Raw genomic sequence first — 18363 nt, forward strand, 5'->3', positions numbered from 1 at the left:
GGCGCGTGAGTCCCCTGGGTCCTCCTGGCCACATGTCCATTCCTATGCTAAACTATACAAGTCCAAAGAAGGTGCCAAAGATGCCGCTCCTTCCCTTCCCTTCCCCAGTCCTCGCCTATCCCTGTTGTGAATACCACTACTGATACTAGTGCTGACACAGACTCCTCCCAGGCTTCCAAACCTCGCAAATGCGCAAAGAAGCGTAAGCATGCTTCCTCCCCAGTTACCCCATCCCCTTCATGTTTGACCCCCGCAGACATAGTCCACCCTAGATCCTCTGACTGGGTTCCTCCGCCCGCGGTCGCGGAATACTTACAGATCCACCTGCGTAAAGGTTTTGACAAAGAAGTCAGGGCTCGCCTGAAGTCAAAATGCCCCCGTCCAGACTTAGCCCACAAGGTGGCTCTCACCCCCGACATCGATACCTCGATGACAACCTTTCTTAAGAAGTATAAAAAGGACCCCAAGAAGGGGATTGATCGCGCCCTCCGGGCGTGCCAGGATAAGGTCCTCGACCTTTCGGGCCCTTTGGCAAAGATTCTTGAATTAGCCCTCCAGGCTCAGGAGACAGGAGACGTCATCCATCCCGAGGTCCTGGCTGGTTGGGCACAAAGAGCTATTTGCATGTTAGGGAACGCTAACTGCGCCCTTGCTTCGGAACGACAGAAATCAGTCCTGCTCAGGATTGATCCACAGTTGGTGGAGTTGGCCTCATTGGTCTCTGGTAGGGCCGGGCGTGGCAGAGGATGCTCGACCGACCGCTACTCAAACCCAAGTCCTCAGTGAGGATACGCCCGAGGCGTGGCAGAGGTTACATCCAAGAACCCGACCAGGCTGGTTTCTACCCGTCCAGATCGCTCGGCTTCAGGGGCCGCTTCAACCGGGGTGTCAACCGAGGATATAAGAATTTCCTCAATCAGTCCTCTGGTAAGTCCTGTGTGTCCATTGATTCCCCTAGGAGGCAGATTGTTACATTTTGTGGTCATTTGGACGAATCTCATTTCGGATGTTTGGGTCCTTTAGACCGTGCAGGGTTACCAGATAGAACTGTTGGAGTGTCCCAGCCAGGTGTTTCCCCCTTGCTCTCTCCTTTTTTCCCCATCAAGAACAAAGTTTTATGGACTCAGAACTAGAAGAGCTTTTGGCCAAACCGGCTATTGCCATGGGAGCCTTCACCCTGAAGGATTTTGCAGTAACGTCTTTTTGGTTCAGAAGAAAGGCGGCGGTCAACGCCTAGTATTGAACTTAAGAGATTTCAATCCCTATGTGGTGTATCAACACTTCAAGATGGAGGGCATCCATCTTTTAAGGGATCTCCTGTTAGAAGAGGACTGGATGGTCCGGCTGGACTTGAAGGACGCTTACCTTACTGTCCCAGTTTACCCCTCACATCAGAAAGTCTTCCAATTTCAATGGAAAGGGCAGTGGTACCGTTATCGCACTCTTCCATTTGGTCTCTCATCAGCCCCGTGGGTATTCACCAAGCTCCTCAAGCCAGTTGTCTCCCGCCTCCGGGAGATGGGGGTGCGACTCATTGTGTACTTAGACGGCATGTTAATTTTGGTGCAGGATCGGAATCTCTTCCTCACACACCTGGAGTGGACGATGTCCCTGTTACAGACTTTGGGGTTTGTCATCGACGCCAAGAAGTCTGTGATGATACCGAGTCAGCCAATAGAATTTCTGGGATTCCCAATAGACTCTGTTCCTGCGCAGCTCCTCCTTCTAGCGAGCAAGATCAGGTCCATAAAGAGGGAGATCAGATCAACGTTGTTCAAAGAAATGATCTACTTGAGGGTTCTAGCAAGAATCATGGGTCTTCTTGCATCCTCGATCCAGGCCATTTTTCCGGGTCCCTTGCACTACAGGGCCCTTCAGAGACTCAAGATCTTTTATATTCAAAAGAGGTTCCACTACGACCATCTCATTCCCTTATCCCCTAAAGCTCGAGAGGAGCTTCATTGGTGGTTGGAACACATGACGGCCTGGAATGGGCGAGCAATTTTCGGCACCGTTCCGGACATGGTTGTCTAATCCGACGCCAGCCAGTGGGGCTGGGGTGCTCGTTGTGGAGAATTTACCACAGGAGGACGGTGGTCAGCAGAAGAACTAAAGCTGCACATAAACTGCCTAGAGTTGTTGGCAGGGTCCTTTGCCATCAGATCTATCTCACTCCTGAAGAGCAATTGTTGCATCCTGCTTCGAATGGACAATGTCTCAGCGGTGAGATACATCAATCGTCTAGGGGGGACGAGGTCCTGCATGCTAGTCCACATAGTGAAAGAGTTCTGGCATTTCTGCCTGGATCGCAAGATCTCTGTTGTGGCAGAATATCTCCAACGTAGCGGATTGGAATTCCAGGTTCCTCCGAGACTACAGCGATTTGAGACTTCATCCCTCGCTTTTTGCTCAGATCATGGATATGAGAGGCCCTTGCCAGATAGACCTGTTTACCTCTCGCCTCAATGCCCAACTTCCCCTGTTCTTCAGTTGGAGACCAGATCTGATGGCGATGGGAACGGACGCGTTTCTTCACCATTGGGGGAAACAGAGGAATTATGCATTTCCTCAGTTTGCTCTGATCCCGAGAGTGGCGGCCTTTGTCTGTCGGCAGAGGGCTTCATTAGTATTGGTAAAGCCGTTTTGGACGACTCAGTCGTGGTTTCTCACACTGTTGGAGTTATCTGGGGATCTGCTGTTCCGGCTTCCTGTGTTCCTGACTCTCCTCCAGGACTCAGTGGGGTCAGGCCATCCACTGGTCCTACAGAATCAGTTAATACTGATGGTGTGGACGCTCTCAGGAGACATGAGAGCATTGCAGGACTTTCACAGGCAGCTGCCAGCTTTATGCAACAAGCGTGGGCTCCTTCCACCTGAAAACGATATTCAGCTTCGTGGAAGAGATGGGTGAGTAGGTGCCTTCAAAGACAGGTGGATCCCGTGGGATCAAATGTAACTGAGATTTTGAATTTCCTGTCTGAATGTGCAGAATCAGGCCTTGCTTACATGTCATTTAATAATTTCAGGTCTGCTATTTCTGCTGGGCATGATCAGATTGATGGTAAGCCTGTGGGGATGCATCCCATGGTTTGTAAGTTGCTTAAGGGTATCCGCGTGGCCAACCCTCCTCGACCCAGGTATTCCACTTTATGGGATGTTTCTAAAGTTCTCTCCCTTCTGGAAATGGGGCGGATAATGTTGATTTGTCTTTAAAACCGCTTTCTGCCAAACTTACCATGTTGCTATGCCTCATTTCATGTTGAATAGTGTCTGATGTTTGAGCTTTAGACCTGGCTGGTAAGATGTTTTCTCCTCAAGGTGTCTCTTTTGTGATGACACGACAGACTAAGACCATCATTCAATGGAGTATCCTTACTTTCCTCATAATAACAAGTTATGTGTATTACAGTGTTTGAAGTGTTATGAAGAACGTACTATTGCACACAGGTCTGATCCTTTGGGTCAATTGTTAATTTCTGTCCAGAAGCCATTCAAACCAGTCTCTGCTGCTACCTTAGCTAGGTGGGTTTGATGGGTGATGTCGGAGGCAGGTATTGACATTTCTGTTTATGGTGCCCACTCTGCCAGAGGGGCTATGGCCTCCAAAGCCTACTTGTTAGGATCCCGTTTGGAAGACATCCTCAAAGCAGCTGACCGGTCTTCTGATTCTATGTTTAAAGTTTTTTTATTATAAACCTATTTCTCATGTTTCTGATTCTGTGATTGATGAGCTTTGAACCAGCATAATCAGAAGCCTCCAGTCCTGCTATATAATGCATCATTTTCTAGCTGTCACAACAAGAATTTTAGATTCTATTAAGGACACCAAGGCGAGGATTATCCCACCCGTTGGGACAGTTTATGCAACTGTGAAGTTGGTTGACGTTATATGGTTCTACCAATGTTATATGCCCACCCGATGAAAACAGATGTTGTGGGTTCCCTTTCTCAACCTTTTTTCTGTTCTAGGAAACAATTCCAGCAAGAATAAGCTCAAATACATTTACATTTACATTTACTGGGTTCTCCGGATGGAGATACATCGCCTTCGTGACAGAAGTGGATGACTTTGCGTGCTGTGGATTATTCTCCGTTGAGAAATTAAAGGAACTGTTCATCTCTCCGTTGAGAGTTAAGACTTGTTAGGAGTTGGACTGAGTTCGCGCAAAGAAAGAGGAAGCCAGATTGGTGTCTCTCTACTTTGTATACTTGACTATGCAGTGATTGGCTGTGACATAGGAGGCATGGTTCAAAGCCCCATGGGTATTGATGTTTTTTTATTACTGTAGTTTTATTTTTCATTGGCTGCTGTGTTAGCAGTAAAGAAATTGAGTAACAATCCTTGCCTCCGTGTCCTTAATAGAATCTAAATTTCTTGTTGAGATAGCTGGAAAATTTTGTATTCTCGCGTATCGCTTTCCCCCTCAAGTATCTTCCGCTCTCTTTCCACTTCCGGTTCAATCTTCAGCCACTTCTTCCGCTCTTTCAAAGTTTGAACCGTTTGGAAGTTGCGGACATTTTCCCATTATTTCCCGAATCCTACACTCCTCGGCGGCGCCTACAGCAGAGACTGCCCATAGCAGAGACTGCCTCTAGGAAGACTGTGCAGAATTACAAGGACAGGTGACCATAATACCCTCTCGATCACTGGTACTCGCCCATCGTAGTCACTGGCGAGGGCCCCCGCATAACCACTGCTGCGGCTGCCTGCAATGCTGCCAGCCTCTGGCAGCAGCGCAGGGACTGGACTTGATGTGGAATCCCTGAATGTACAGCTGGGAAGTCTTCCCTATGCTGCAGTCAAACAGCCTCCAACACGAAGACCCTGGACCCGGGTCAGGGGACAAACCTCGAGAGGGCAAATCGGGCAAGCAGGCGAATGAATACAACGAGTAACCGGAGAACTGGCAGATCACCGGCGAACACGAGGAGCATACTGGAGCTCACTAACTGCAAGGGATGGCTGCCGAGTCTCTCTAACTCTAGGAGATGGCTGGGCCACCCGCCAACAGGCTAAGAGCGCAAACTGCACTGTGGGGGGCCATCGGTTTACACCAACTACAAGGGGTGGGCTTATAAAAGGAGGAACCAACTGAAAGTAATTTGCCTCGGGGCAAACTGGACAAAACACACTAACTTCAAGGGCTGGGCAAAAGCACACTAACTAAACGTGGTGGGCCTCCTGCGAACAAGGACTACAAGGAGTGGGCCCCATCAAACAGACTGACCACACTAGGATGAGCCACCGGGGCAATCCAGCGCAGAATCTTCCCAGAGAGATGAGCTGCGCACACTAGTTTGATGGGATGGGCCACCAGAGCACACTACGAGAGATGGTGGGCTGTATAAATAGGTTGAGAAAGCCGCCAAATAACCCTAAGTACAAGGAATAGGTCAAGGAGAGCAAACTGGTGGAGCGCACTAACCTCAGGGGGGACACTGTGCACTAGCTGTATGGAAAAGACCACCATGGCACGCTTATTACATGGGATATTCCAGGGCAAGCAAGGTATACTAACTGCATGGGATGGATCACCGGAGCACAATAACTACAGGAGACAGTCCACAGTTGAAGCACCAAGTGATACTTGTCCATCAGATGTGTACCAACACACAGGGAGGGGCTATGGCAAACATGTGAAGCACAGTAATGGCAGTGAATGGACTGGAACACACTAATTGCATATGATTGCCTTTATCTTTGCAATGGCAGGCAATAGGACAGAAGGCACTTTAACACCTCCCTCTTGCTAGGACTGCCTCTCACGAGTCCTTTCCATGTTGGAGTAGCTATTTTGAAAAATGGCTGCTGGCATCGCTAAGGGCTGTGCTTTTTCTGGCTCTGATCTCTGTGTGTTGACCACAACAAAAATGATTAAACCCGCTGGATATTTATTCCCACAGCACCCACTCTACTTTTCCATAACTTGTTGATCAAGCTACTGAAGGACATCTCTGGATGGCACTTTTGAAAGAATTCTGTGATTGCCCTGTTCTTCCTGGCTTTATGTGGACTACTTAACCTTGTCGGTTGTTGATACACTAGAAAAGCCCCAAGAAGGTATTCTCTTTAAGTGAGACAGTGGACAGTTTTTCCAGCACTGGCCACAGAACTCTCTATCTAGGTTCTATAGAGATTGCGCATGAACATGTAGGATCCCCTCCACATTGTCCACCTAGTCTTACAGAGGGGTACCTTCAAGCTAGAGTAGAGCTCAGTTCTACATGCCAGCCAGACACCTTGCCAATTTCCCATTGACCCAAAATGGCACGGTTGTTGGCCAGATTATCACGGACTATTGAGAAGAAGTCCATGTGCCTGGAGATACCTGCCTCACCGGCACCATGAGGCCACATCAACTAACCTCTCTTGAGTGAACCGAGATGATACACCGTCAGTGCTTGGCAGCTACTTAGCACCCAGGGGAAGACTGCTGAGATTACAAATACTAAAACGAGTTTTTCATTGTAAAGTAAAACTGAAAATTCTGAGTAGAAAATACATGCTCCGACATCTAACACAAAACTCAAGATTGTTATAAAGAAGTGACAATCCCTCTCCTACATCCAATCTCATAGCTGCCCTGACCTTCTTAGTTAGGCCTATTATCTCCTGCGCCCTCAGAAGTATTCATTTTTCTGACCTTAGTATCCTACTAGTAGCTGCCTCCATCTCAACGGAAGTGTCACTAACTTGCCTCTTTGTTTATGCTATGAAGCCCACGTTTTAGTACAGGAGAAGTAAGTTCTCTATGATTAGTGGCTGAGTTATACCAAGTAATACATTTTTTTAATGTTAGTGTAGGAAGATCTCTGCGCTTCCCAGTTGGATGAATCAGAGGGGTACATTTTTGTAGTCGAGGGATTGCATGTTCTCTATAATCATCACCTGGGCTACTCCAATAGATAAAATGTTTTAGTAAAAGGGGCTGGAAGTTCTCTGTTGCTCCTGTTTGGGTTACTCCATCAGAAACATATTTTATTGGAGACGAAGTAAATTCTCTATGGGCCAAGGATGGCTTAGTAGTTCATTCCAACTGTCCCACCACGTACAGGGGAAGGCTTTGTGGGGATGCAAACAAACCCTTGGGATTTAGTGGGTATGGTCTTGAAAGGTAAGAAAGAGCAGTTATATCACCCATCCACATATATCCCCCCATAAACACAAAATATGCATTCATGTAGCAATTGGGAAAAACCATTTCCCAAGGAGGTGAAAATAAAATTATATTCAGATGTGTTTGTGCCAGGAGGTGGGTGAACCAAAGGAAAGAGCTCCATGGCCCTGAGAGTTACCAGGCAGGACCATGAGCTGAGATCATGCTGCACCAGCATGACCGCAGGAATTTAAGCACCATGTAAAAACCCTAAACAAAATACATATACAAATTTCTGAACGCATTTTCTGTTTTAATATTGCCCCTTTCTACCTAAACATGGATTCGCCCATCAACTCCATTTTTAAGTGCAGCCATCTTTGATTTAAGAAACGAAATAAGTCCATTCAAGAAGAAAGCAATTTCTTTTTTAACTGGTCTAAAAAGTGGTGTAAATATACTGTGTTTATGAGAACGCTATCTTTAATTGTAACTCTTAAAGCAGACATGCAACAGCTCTTATACTAAAACAAAAACTGAGTAATTGTGGAACGTTGTCAGTCATGGAACTCCAATATGAGCATTATTTGGTTTCTCTGGAACTTGTGTTAGTGGGGAGATAAAGTCCTGTGGTGGCGAATTTACACACATTTGCTCCTCCTCTTCCCCAAACCTTCCCTACAAAGGACCAGAGGAGCTAAGACATAAAATCCTGGAACCAATCCATAGACTAAAGGAAAAAGAAAAGAAGAATTTTCTCGCAGATGAAGAGTGCCTTAAGAAAGAACGATGGTTAAAATTGCCATGTAGCAAACAAGACTCTCGAAATACAATGTAAATTTCTTGAAGGGGGCATATTCTGGTAATATATTATCTAATTTGTTAGTTTCCTGTTAGAATCAATGTGTGATAAATATCTACAAGTATAAAGAAATAATAACTCATATCTGGTATTCTTAGAAGATTCCTCTCTGAACACTTACTATAGTTGTAGATCTACAGAATATCGTTTCCAGGAGGGACGTTTTCGTACCCCCAGAAGGCACAGGGTTAGGTGGAGTAACAAGCTGAAATAACCTCTGTCCGCTTTTTTAATTGTGGTCACATCGAAAGTAATGTGCCTGAAAGGACTTTGTTCTTAAGTTACTTTAATCAAAGATGGCCGCCAAGGGTGACCCATAGACAGTCATAAGGTCACAACCTTGTTTTCCCTCTAGAATTGCATTCCCATGACTCCTGCTGGTGCCAAAATGTCCATGACAAAACAACTTTCTCTCTTAACCCCGCTCTGAAACATTTATTAAACATTTATTCCTTTATTATTTTTGGGTGGGAAGAGCAGCAACATATCCTTGGCAACACAACAGTTTAATTCTTTAACACAGACCCCAGACAACAGTCCAAAGGCATGCAGAGGCCGAGAGGCAGACTGATTCATAGGGGAAAGCAGTAGATTTCTCGACAGGCCAATGCACCAAGAATGCTGCTGGAGCAGGGAAGGAGTGGATCAAACATCACAGGTGAGGACACTGCCACTGCAGCCTTCCTGTGGCACTGGCCTGTCGAGAAACCTCGAGATTTCCCTTTAGGACAGCCCACCTCAGCATAGGCCCAAAGACAGACAGCGCTGCAGGGCTCGCACACTCACCTTGAGGTCTCTGTGCACCACCCCCATTTGGTGGCAATGGAGAACAGCCTCCAGGATCTGCTGGATGCAATGACTGCATGCAAACACCAGGGGGCGTGTTAGTTCACAGGTGTGAGTGGTAACAACCATACAGGCTGGTCGGAGGGAAGGGGAGGGGAGGAATATGAGGAGCGAATAGGGGAGCAAAACTCATTCTCCCTCCAACCTGCCCACCCTTTGAAGCCCCTTGGAATAGCTGTCTCCTTTTAAAACCTTAAGACCTGTTCAGACTGAAACCTGTCAAACGCTATTTAAGCGAGAGAGAGAAGGAGGCACATACAGAATTAAAAGGGAGTGAGAAACAAAGACGTGAGAGAAGATCGAAAGAATAGCGATACGAGAGAAACAAAAAGAGGGGGAGAAGAAGTAAAAAGAATACGAAAAATCTACGAGACACAGAAAAAAAGATTACGAATTAAGAGGGTGTTGTGTGAAGGCGATATATTATATATATATATATATATATATATATATATATATATATATATATATATATATATATATATATATATATATATATATATATAGAGAGAGAGAGAGAGAGAGAGAGAGAGAGAGAGAGAGAGAGAGAGAGAGAGAGAGAGAGAAAAGAAAATCAGGGTAACTGAGCAAGTAAAGAACAGAAGAAAGGAGGGAGTGGTTAAAGGAAAAGCAGGGTACAAAAACAGAGTAAGTTAAAAATGAGCTCGGAGCTTAGAGGAGAAATAAAGAGGGCTGTGGTATACATATGGAAAAAGGAAATGTAAAGGATGACAGAGTAGGGAATGCAAACGAGAACGGGTTCGGGGAAGGAAAACGAGAACGGGTTCGGGGAAGGAAAACGAGAACGGGTTCAGGGAAGCAAAGTGAAAGGAGAAGAAATAGAATGTGGTGGGGACAACAGCGAAAGGTGAATATAAGGATAAAAGAAGGTGGGTTAAGAGAATAAATTAGGCATGTAACGCAAAAAAAGGGAATGGAGACGCAGGCCAGATAAAGGGGTGGTACATGAGAAGTTGAGAGGGGGAGGAAAGAGGATAACAATAAAGAAAGAGGATAACAATAAAAAAAAAAAGAAAAACAACAAATGATTAGATGTGGATCAAGACATTTTAAATTCAACGGTGGCAGAGAATAGAGGAGTGATAAAGGGGTTAGCTGCAGAGAAAAAAAGAAACCCAAAGGAGATGTATCTCGTAGAGGAAAATTAGATTATGAAATGAGAAAAGGAAAGAGAACACTTGAGCGCGCACAAACTGCAGCAGAGGGTCAGCATTTAACACATGACTGCTTGTTGGCAGGTGCAGCAAGCATGATGGTAGGTAGGTGTGTGTGTGTGTGTTTGAGAGTGAGAGAGAGAGAGGCGCCCGGAGAGCAGGCTGTAGGCAACTCAGACAATAAGCATGTCACAAAGTATGAGAGCTGCAGGAAGTGGGCCTGTCACAGTGGCTGCATGCAGGGTAGGAGGAGTTCAGGCAATGGGTGTGTGATGCCCCAAGGGCTGGCTGCTGGAAGCTCAGACTCCAGTGGGCACGTCACACCAAGTGTGCGCTTGCCCGAGGCCACGCAGGGGCCATCAAGAGGGCGGGCTCCTAGTCACGGAGGGCTGCCCCCGCCCACCTTGTGGCCAGCCACTCCTCACCTGGGCAGGTATCGCCCAGTAGGAGGTAGGCGGGTCGCTGACGCACGTTCAGGGTTTGATGGTTCCTCTCATACCAGTGTAGGGTGTCTGGGCACTTTACTCCACAGGTGGGGGTAGGCACTGCCAAACTGTGCGTTCTGTACAGTCACTTGAGGATTCGGATACCCTGCACCCACTATTCTAAAGTCCACCAGATTGGGCCGCTGTGTCGAGCTATGTACAGACCTGTTTTCCTGAGCATACATCAGGAGTGAATTTATGGGCCCTTACAGGAGGAAAGGGTCTGGTATGCATGCTGCATGAGTATACTATGTGCAGGTAGTGGGGTGTTTTAAGAGAGAAGTGAAGTGCGCAGTTTCAGTAGTGGCCCAAGCTCAGAGAGAAGGTAGCACGCTGCTTAACAGGTTGTTGGGGCAGACTTCCATACCAACTGAACTCCCTGGGAGGACCTTTCTGAGCCAGGGGAATTTAATATCCTATATTAAGAGGCTCCTTTCAAACAACAGCAAGGGCATGTCAATTCGGAAGAAAAGTAACAGTGCAGCAGTCATCCTGACTTACTCTTAGAATAAGTAATTTAGTTTCCACCTGTCCCTCTTATTTGTGAATGTAGGTGGTCGACCTGCTTCTAGTCACGGTCATCAGACTTGACCTTGGTTGTGTGCGGCATTTAGGGCCTTGTCCCATCACAGGAACGCATATTTATATGTGGGGGGGACAGGCCATTGGGAGCGTTGTCGGGACTCCATTTATCGTTATCCCAAAATAAGATAGTGCTGCGACGGGCAGAACAGTAGGTATGTAGACCTCTACAGTGTGCAAAAGGTATTAATTTTCAGTCACTTTTCATGTATTTGACGTCTTTTGGGTCTGTTCTAATACAGTAGAATAGGCACTGCATAGAATTACACGTCTAGTGTGCTATGGGGGAGCCCCGAGCCGCGTCATGTGACCCTTTATTGACTGTGTGGAAATTTGTATTGGCACCTTATTATCATACACATTACAGTTTTGCTGCTGTGCTTCCTCCTGTGGCGCTCTATTGGGAAGGGCCCTCACATCTGGGTTTCTATCTGACTGTTTGTCATGGCAAGGTTTGGCTGTATGGAAGACAGTCGAGGATGTGCCAAAGTAGGATTATTAGCAGGTTCTAGGCCCAGCCCTAAACTAATGGGTATATCCCCTGGCGCATATCATCTCCTGGGGCCTTAACCAAGAGGTATAGCTAGTCCTGTTATCTGTACAATCCTGGGACCGGTACTGGGTTAATTTACCTATGAGTAGGAAAGGTCACATGACAATAGTAATTTCGCTCCTTCCATAATACTGCTGTTGTCTGTCTGTTCATCCAAGGCTCTGGAATACGAAGGCAGCCCACCCGCAGCGTCCTCAGTTCGGGAGCTCCTGCTGCCTCTCAGTGAATGTAGGGTCTGCAGCCTGCAGTGTAACACCCATTTCATGTATAAGTGGAGCAACTGTTGCAACCACAGCCTGAGCCTGGACTGCCAATAACCCCTAAGAAGTGGGCCCCTAGAAGACTTATATAGAACGATCTATCTGGTATCTTAACCCCCCTTTGCTCGTTTTCTCTTTTATGGGTGGTGGCTTTGCACGTTGGGCTCCTTTCAGGGTGGATACACGGCTTCTCTATCACGGTTTGTATGGTGGGGCTCACTTGGCTTGCGTTGAACAGCCGCGTGAAGGAACCTGAGTAACCTTTAAATTCCGTTATGCCCCTCCCAAAGTGAGAAGCTGGCCTGACGTTTGATGTCGCCAACCTTGCCACCCCCCTCCCCACCAAGAGAGCCATTATCCCATTGCTGGAACACAAGGGGGGGGGGGGAGGGTTTATTCCACCATGTTCCTGGTACAGAAGCAGTTAGATGTCCATCCCGTTCTGAATCTAAAAAGGGTCAAGATGTTTAGTCCTCACCAGTGATTCAGATGGTGACGTTGTAAGCTATTCTGCCATTAATACTTCCAAAATGTACCTAGCCTCTCTGGATCTTCAGGATGCATATCTTCATGTACCCATACATCACAGTTCTTTGAAATTTCTAAGGTTCGCTTTTTTTGGGAGAAAACTTACAATTGTGTCCAGCCATTTGGACTAGCTTAGGTTCAGTGTGTTCCAGTACATCTGGTGGATTACTTTCTACCTGGACGACTGGCTAATTTCTGCCTCTTCTTTTTCAAGGAGGCAGTTCATCTTGTGGCAAAGTTCTATTGTCTCTTGGGTTTCTTATAAACAAAGCCAAGTCTAATCTTCCAGTCCATACAGAGATTACAATTTATCAGAACACTCTTCATGAAAGATATGCAGAAGGTGTTCTTTCCTCCAGCAAGACAAAAAAAGATGGAAAATTTGACTCACCTCCTCAGGCACAGAGAAGCCCTGCAAGGCTCTGGTTAGCAGTTCAAGGAGACATGGCTGCCTATTTGTTGCTGATTCCCTGGGCGTGTCTTTCCTTGTATCACCTAGTGAATAATCTTCTGGATCACTGGATTTCATTCTCAAAGAACAATGAGCTCATGGTTCCCATTTCAGAGGAGACAGCAGCCTAAGTACAGTGGTGGTTGAATCCTTCCATGGGGGCTTCATTAGCTCCTCCCCTTCCCACTACAGTGACCATGTATTCCAGCAGTCTTGGTTGGGGCAAAAATGCAGAATCACTCAGTTGATGATATATGATCCTAGGAGGAGCAGAGCCATTCCTCCAACAGGAAGGAACTCACAGCAGTTTATCAGGTCCTGATAGCTTTTGGTCCCTTTCTCAAGTATCAGGCAGATTGGCCCGTACAGACAATCAAGTACCAAGAGCGTTTGTGAACCACCTGGGAAGCATGAAGGTTCTGTAACTAATCCAGCCAGCATAGTTCATTGGCAACTGGGTAGTAGTGATTCCCAGTTCTCTTTCAGCAGTTTATCTGCTGGGAAAGGACAATGTACTGGCAGACAGCTTTAGTTGCCCATTACCATCATCAGTGCCCATTGCTTTAAAAGGCCCTGTGTTTTTCTGAAGGTTTTAAACTAAATGGCAAAGCCATAGTTGGACCCGTTTGCCTCCTCTCCCGACACTCTTCTCCAGAATTTCTGCTCTCTCCTTTATCCTCAGGTCTTGGAGTGGACGCCATGAGTTTCAGTGGTCCACGGGGCTTTTGTTTACCTTTCCTTCTTTTCCTTCATTGATCAAGGTCCTAATTAAGACCAGGGAGGAACAAGCAGAGGTTATTCTGGTAGCTTTACATTGGTGTTGCCGCCCCTGGTTTCCTCTATCGTCCAAGTTGGTGGTGAAACCAAAGTGGATATTGCTGATATCTCCATCTTCTCTCAGGTGCCCTCTCCTTTCTCAGAAGACCCTAAAATCTTTCCCTAGCGGTCTCGCATTTGAAAGGCAAATGTTAAAAGCCATGGGTTGATCTCTGGAGTTGGCCCTTTCAAAACAGAACTCCAGAGTGTTAAGTACTTTGAAGCTATATGAACGATTCTGGAGAGACTTTCATTCTTGGTGTGTCTAAGGATTATAATGCCTCATCCAGTCGGGCCCTCTAGTTCTAGATTTTTTTAGAGATCTATTTCTGATGGGCTTAACGGAATCCAATTTGTGCAGCAAGTGGCAGTAATTAGGGCCCTTAGGCGTTCTGTTTTGGATGCCCGTGACATGCTCGCTGTTAGACATCTTAGACGTTGTTTCCAACAACAACAAAAAAGGAGTAATCTTGTTCCTTCTTGGGATCAAACCTCAGGGCTTTCGGCAGGCCAATATACTCCATTTCAGTTTTTAGATTAGTTATCTCTAAAGTTTCTGACCCTTAAGGTTTTCTCCATTTTGCCATCTTCTCGTGGCTTGAGCTGGGTGAGGTTGGGGCCCTCCTGGCAATTGAGCTGTTTTTTTTTTGTTTTTTGGGATAAGGTGGTTCTTAGACCTGAACCATCCTTTCTTCCCAAAGTCTCATCTTTTTTTTATTTATCCCGGGATTTAGTTTTTCTGGTCTTTTTCCATTTACCTTCTAATGATCAGGAATCACTTTGGCATCAGTCCGATTTCAATACAGCTCTTACCGTATACCTACAGCAAACTGTCTCATTTCACACTGTACACTCTCTATTTATGAATTTGCATTAACAAACAAGGGCCACCATTCTTCTACCTATACCCTCACTAGAAGGATCAGAATGATTATTTTTTTCACCTATCAGAAATCTAATGTTCCATTCACTTGCTTGATCCATCCATGGATGTTGAACCAGAGGTTATTTCCTCTTTATTGGCGGCATTCAAGAGAGCTTCCTCAAAGGATGCCTGTGCTGCTTCGACTTGGGCTTCCTGGAACGCTTTCATTTCACACAACAAATTAAGGATGAGGGAAGGTAGCTTTGACACGGTCAGCGATTGGTGATAGGATGGGTTGTGTAGAGAACAAAAAGTTGGGTGTACAACGCTCTGAATGGTGCAGGCACAAGGGAACTGTGTAAACCATTGGCGTGGGTGAGGGCAGGCTACATGGAGAGGTGTGTAAGAGAGAAGGCAAAGTTACATAGAGCTCAGACAGTGGTACATGTGATGCTCTAAAGGCAGGCATTAGATGACTTACTGAGTGTGTGTGTGTAAGGAAATAATAATGCTGCAGAGAGCTAGGTCTGTGGGTGTGTTACTCGTAGTGTACAATGCATGGATGTCAGAAACTGGGTGCGTCTTGGAGCAGACTGAAGAAAGCTCAGGCAGTGGGTGTGTTTTGCATCCAAGTGTAGGATGTACATAGCTCAGAGCCTCAGTGAGTCTTGGGGCAGGCTGCAGACAGGTAGGACGGTAGGTGTGTGGCTAGGAGCACAGGATGCACAGAACTCGGGGCATTGGTGCGTTTTGGGCAGACTGCAGCGAGCTAGGCCAGTGGGCTTGTTTGTCTCCGAGTATAGGATCAGTGCTCAATTTGGAAAGTAATGAGTGTAGGTGCCAAAAAATCTGTTCAAAAGCCTGCAGTCAGAGCAATTATTTGCCTGTGTATGCGTAGTCTTGAATCCACCTCAGACCTCTTTAATCCATACCCAGATACTCTCCACCACTTTATTTCACTCTGGCAGGTTCCTGCTTTCTCCACCTTCCTCTTGCTCCTCCTTTCCACTTACTGTATTCTCTCTCTCTTGACCTTAGATGAAGGAGGTTTCAGGTTTGCAGGGAGACGAGGCAGCAGAGCATGTGGTGCTCAAAAGGCACGCAACAGAAAACTCCATGTCTACGCGTACCTGCACGTGTGTGTGACCGTAAGGCTGTGTTTTGTTAAGTGCACTGCGCAGGGAGTGGACTGTGTAGTATTAAAGGGCAGGGAGCTCAGACACTAGGGTATGTGATGCTCTGAAGAAAGGTGGCAGAGAAGCATGAGTGCGCACGTGATGCATTCAGTTTGGACAGTGGAGTCTGTTCCACCCTTAGGGCAGAAGGCAAAAAGCTCTGACCGTGTGTGATGCTGTAGTGGCAGGCCACAGAGCTCAGACTCCGAGGGTTGGCTGCGTACAAGGAGCACGGGGCAGGCTTCAGAGAGACAATTTAGGAGTCTATGATCTTGTGGCAGTGGGTCCTGGTGGTAAGTGTGTGAAGCAGAGCTTAGGGAGCTTATACAAAAAGGAACAAGGCACTCTGAGCGCAGTCTCCAGAGAGCCCTTAAAGTGGGATGTGTAATGACTATAATAATCATGGTTAGGCTTCAAAGATCTCCGAGAGAATGGATTGCGGACTGACATGTTTGGAATGTGCTTATTTGAGGAATTCAAATTAGGATACCCTGTGAAAGGTTTCCAGAAGAATGACTTTTGCGAAAGCGGCCCACAAGTAAAATGGATGAAATAGGGAATGTAAAATGTTCTACTCTGCAGAGCTTGTTTGAGGGCGAGGATCTGCATAGCTTGGATTACAGACTTTGCAGTGACATCTACAGCGAGTGTTGTGGTTTTGTCCGCTAGATAGAGTTGGTATAACGGAATGTACTGTGACATCTTAGTTAAATCGTCAAAGGGAGGTTCTGTCGACTATACCAAACTGAATAGCCCACAAAAGAGGAGGCCAGTGCTTAGAGCTGCCTGCTTCCCCACAGTAAGGAGATCTAACTAATGTGATGCGAGAGGCAGGCCCTGAGTTGGTAATCACAGAAAGATTTTGTAAATATGCAGGCAGGCTACGGAGGGGCTCACTTTTGTACAGTTAGAATGTGAACCGCCAACTTAACAGGATGTCTTTTCCAGGGCTGAGTGGGAGAAGAGACCTTATTGACATTGCGTCCAATGTGGTTAGATCAAAGGTGAACTCGAATGTTGACAATCCACAATTGAAATTCGGGAAGAAATTAGTTCTGCCCTGGATCTCACCAGGCAATATCTTCTTGGACAAGTCTGTTTTCCAACTATAACGACTTCGGAGTTTCAACCAGAGGACCAAGAGTAGAATGCCAGTTAGAGCACAGAAAGGAAGGGGATATGATATATCCAGAGAAGTTGTATTACAAAGGCAGTGGCAGATCCTTTAATGGTCATACATCCATATAATGTGAAAATGTGTTCCGAATTGTTGTCACATGGGTGTACAACAATTAGGCCTTCACTGCCCCAAGGGTTTTCCCCAAACTATCAGAAGATAGTTTATAGCAATGAATACGTATGTTTGTTACACATCAAGAACACAATAAGGGAAAAAGGTCTTCAAGATGTAACTGTTCTTAGTTGCTTGATCATTATTACCAGTGTCATACAACTTGACTGTCTTTTACTCTGTTCATGGATGTAGAAGATATTTTTCATGTATAGTACACACTGATTAGAGTGGTTCCATCATACGCAGATTACCAGCCAGCAAATGTTTTGTCCAACATTGAGGACTTTTCAAAGGCAAGTTGCAAAGTCCTATTTGATGGTACAAAATAAAAGTGTCTCTATTGTGTAGCTCTGATGGTAGATACAGTTCAGAGCTGCATAGATAGTAAAAAGTCTGGTTTGGGTTGAACAGACGAGACAAGAGGAGCCGGGTATCGCATGTGCAGCAAGACATAGGCCCTCACTGTAACCTTATAGCTCCTATTCTCTCTCCCCTGAATCTCTCCCCTTGCCTGCTACTCTACCTACCCCCCTGCCCTTTGTGCCCTTTGACTAAGCACTCCTTATCCCCTTTTTGGGGAAAGATCCAATATTTATACTCTGAAGTCTCAGCGAACCCGCTGAGTGAGTACACTGCACCAAGGGAGCCACTCACACTTGAGGTATGGTATGGCATCCCTTGCCAAAGCACTCCGTCTCCCCTTGTTGGGGGAAGGATCCAGTTTGTAGGCCTTGGAGTCTCAGAGACCCCTCAGAGAGTCCACTGAGTAAAGGGAGCCTCTCGCAACAGAGATAGGGAAGTGATACCACTTCCCCTGTGATCACAGCTTACTGGACTTTGGACTTTGCCTTGACCCGTCTACCGGTTTGTGTTCCCGTCACCCTTCCCCTCCTCTCCCCATGCTGTGTCTCTCACCCTCCCCTCCTCTTTCCCGCCCTCATTATCTGTCCACTTCCCCTGCTCCACCCACCCTCCCCTGAATCTCTCACCTTGCCTGCTTTTCCCCTTACGTATTTGTGCTTATTGTTTATCTCAACCTTACAAGTAACTATGTTGCCATGCTCTAAGAACTGTGTAACCTTTGTAATGATGTAACCTGTAACTATGATCAGATGCTCATGTAAAGCGCTCTGATACCTCAGGGTCTAGCCAGCGCTATATAAAACTTTTAAAATAAATAAATTATACTAGGCCATACTACATGATATCAGGCCCTTTGCCTTGAAAAAGTCTACAATATATGACAACACACACGTTGGCTGTTGATCCATATGTATGTTGTAGCCACTCCAATCAATGTGGACACTGTATGAAACGTATACACCATTATATGAAAAGACTAAAAGAGCAACACAAGATTTTGAACACAGATAA

At 46.2% G+C, this 18363-nt stretch overlaps 1 protein-coding gene across 1 annotated transcript in view; it reads right to left on the reverse strand.

Annotated features, from left to right (window-relative positions):
* LOC147679844 (calcium/calmodulin-dependent protein kinase type II subunit beta-like) overlaps positions 1 to 18363 on the reverse strand; it is an 820445-nt gene that overhangs the window by 217670 nt on the left and 584412 nt on the right. Inside the window, exon 6 of the mRNA XM_086942481.1 lies at positions 8746 to 8818. Within this exon, the coding sequence (XP_086798607.1) occupies positions 8746 to 8818 (73 nt within the window). The remainder of the gene's footprint in view (positions 1 to 8745; positions 8819 to 18363) is intronic.

Source organism: Lissotriton vulgaris, chromosome 11, assembly GCF_964263255.1.
Source record: "Lissotriton vulgaris chromosome 11, aLisVul1.2, whole genome shotgun sequence".
NCBI lineage: Eukaryota > Metazoa > Chordata > Amphibia > Caudata > Salamandridae > Lissotriton > Lissotriton vulgaris.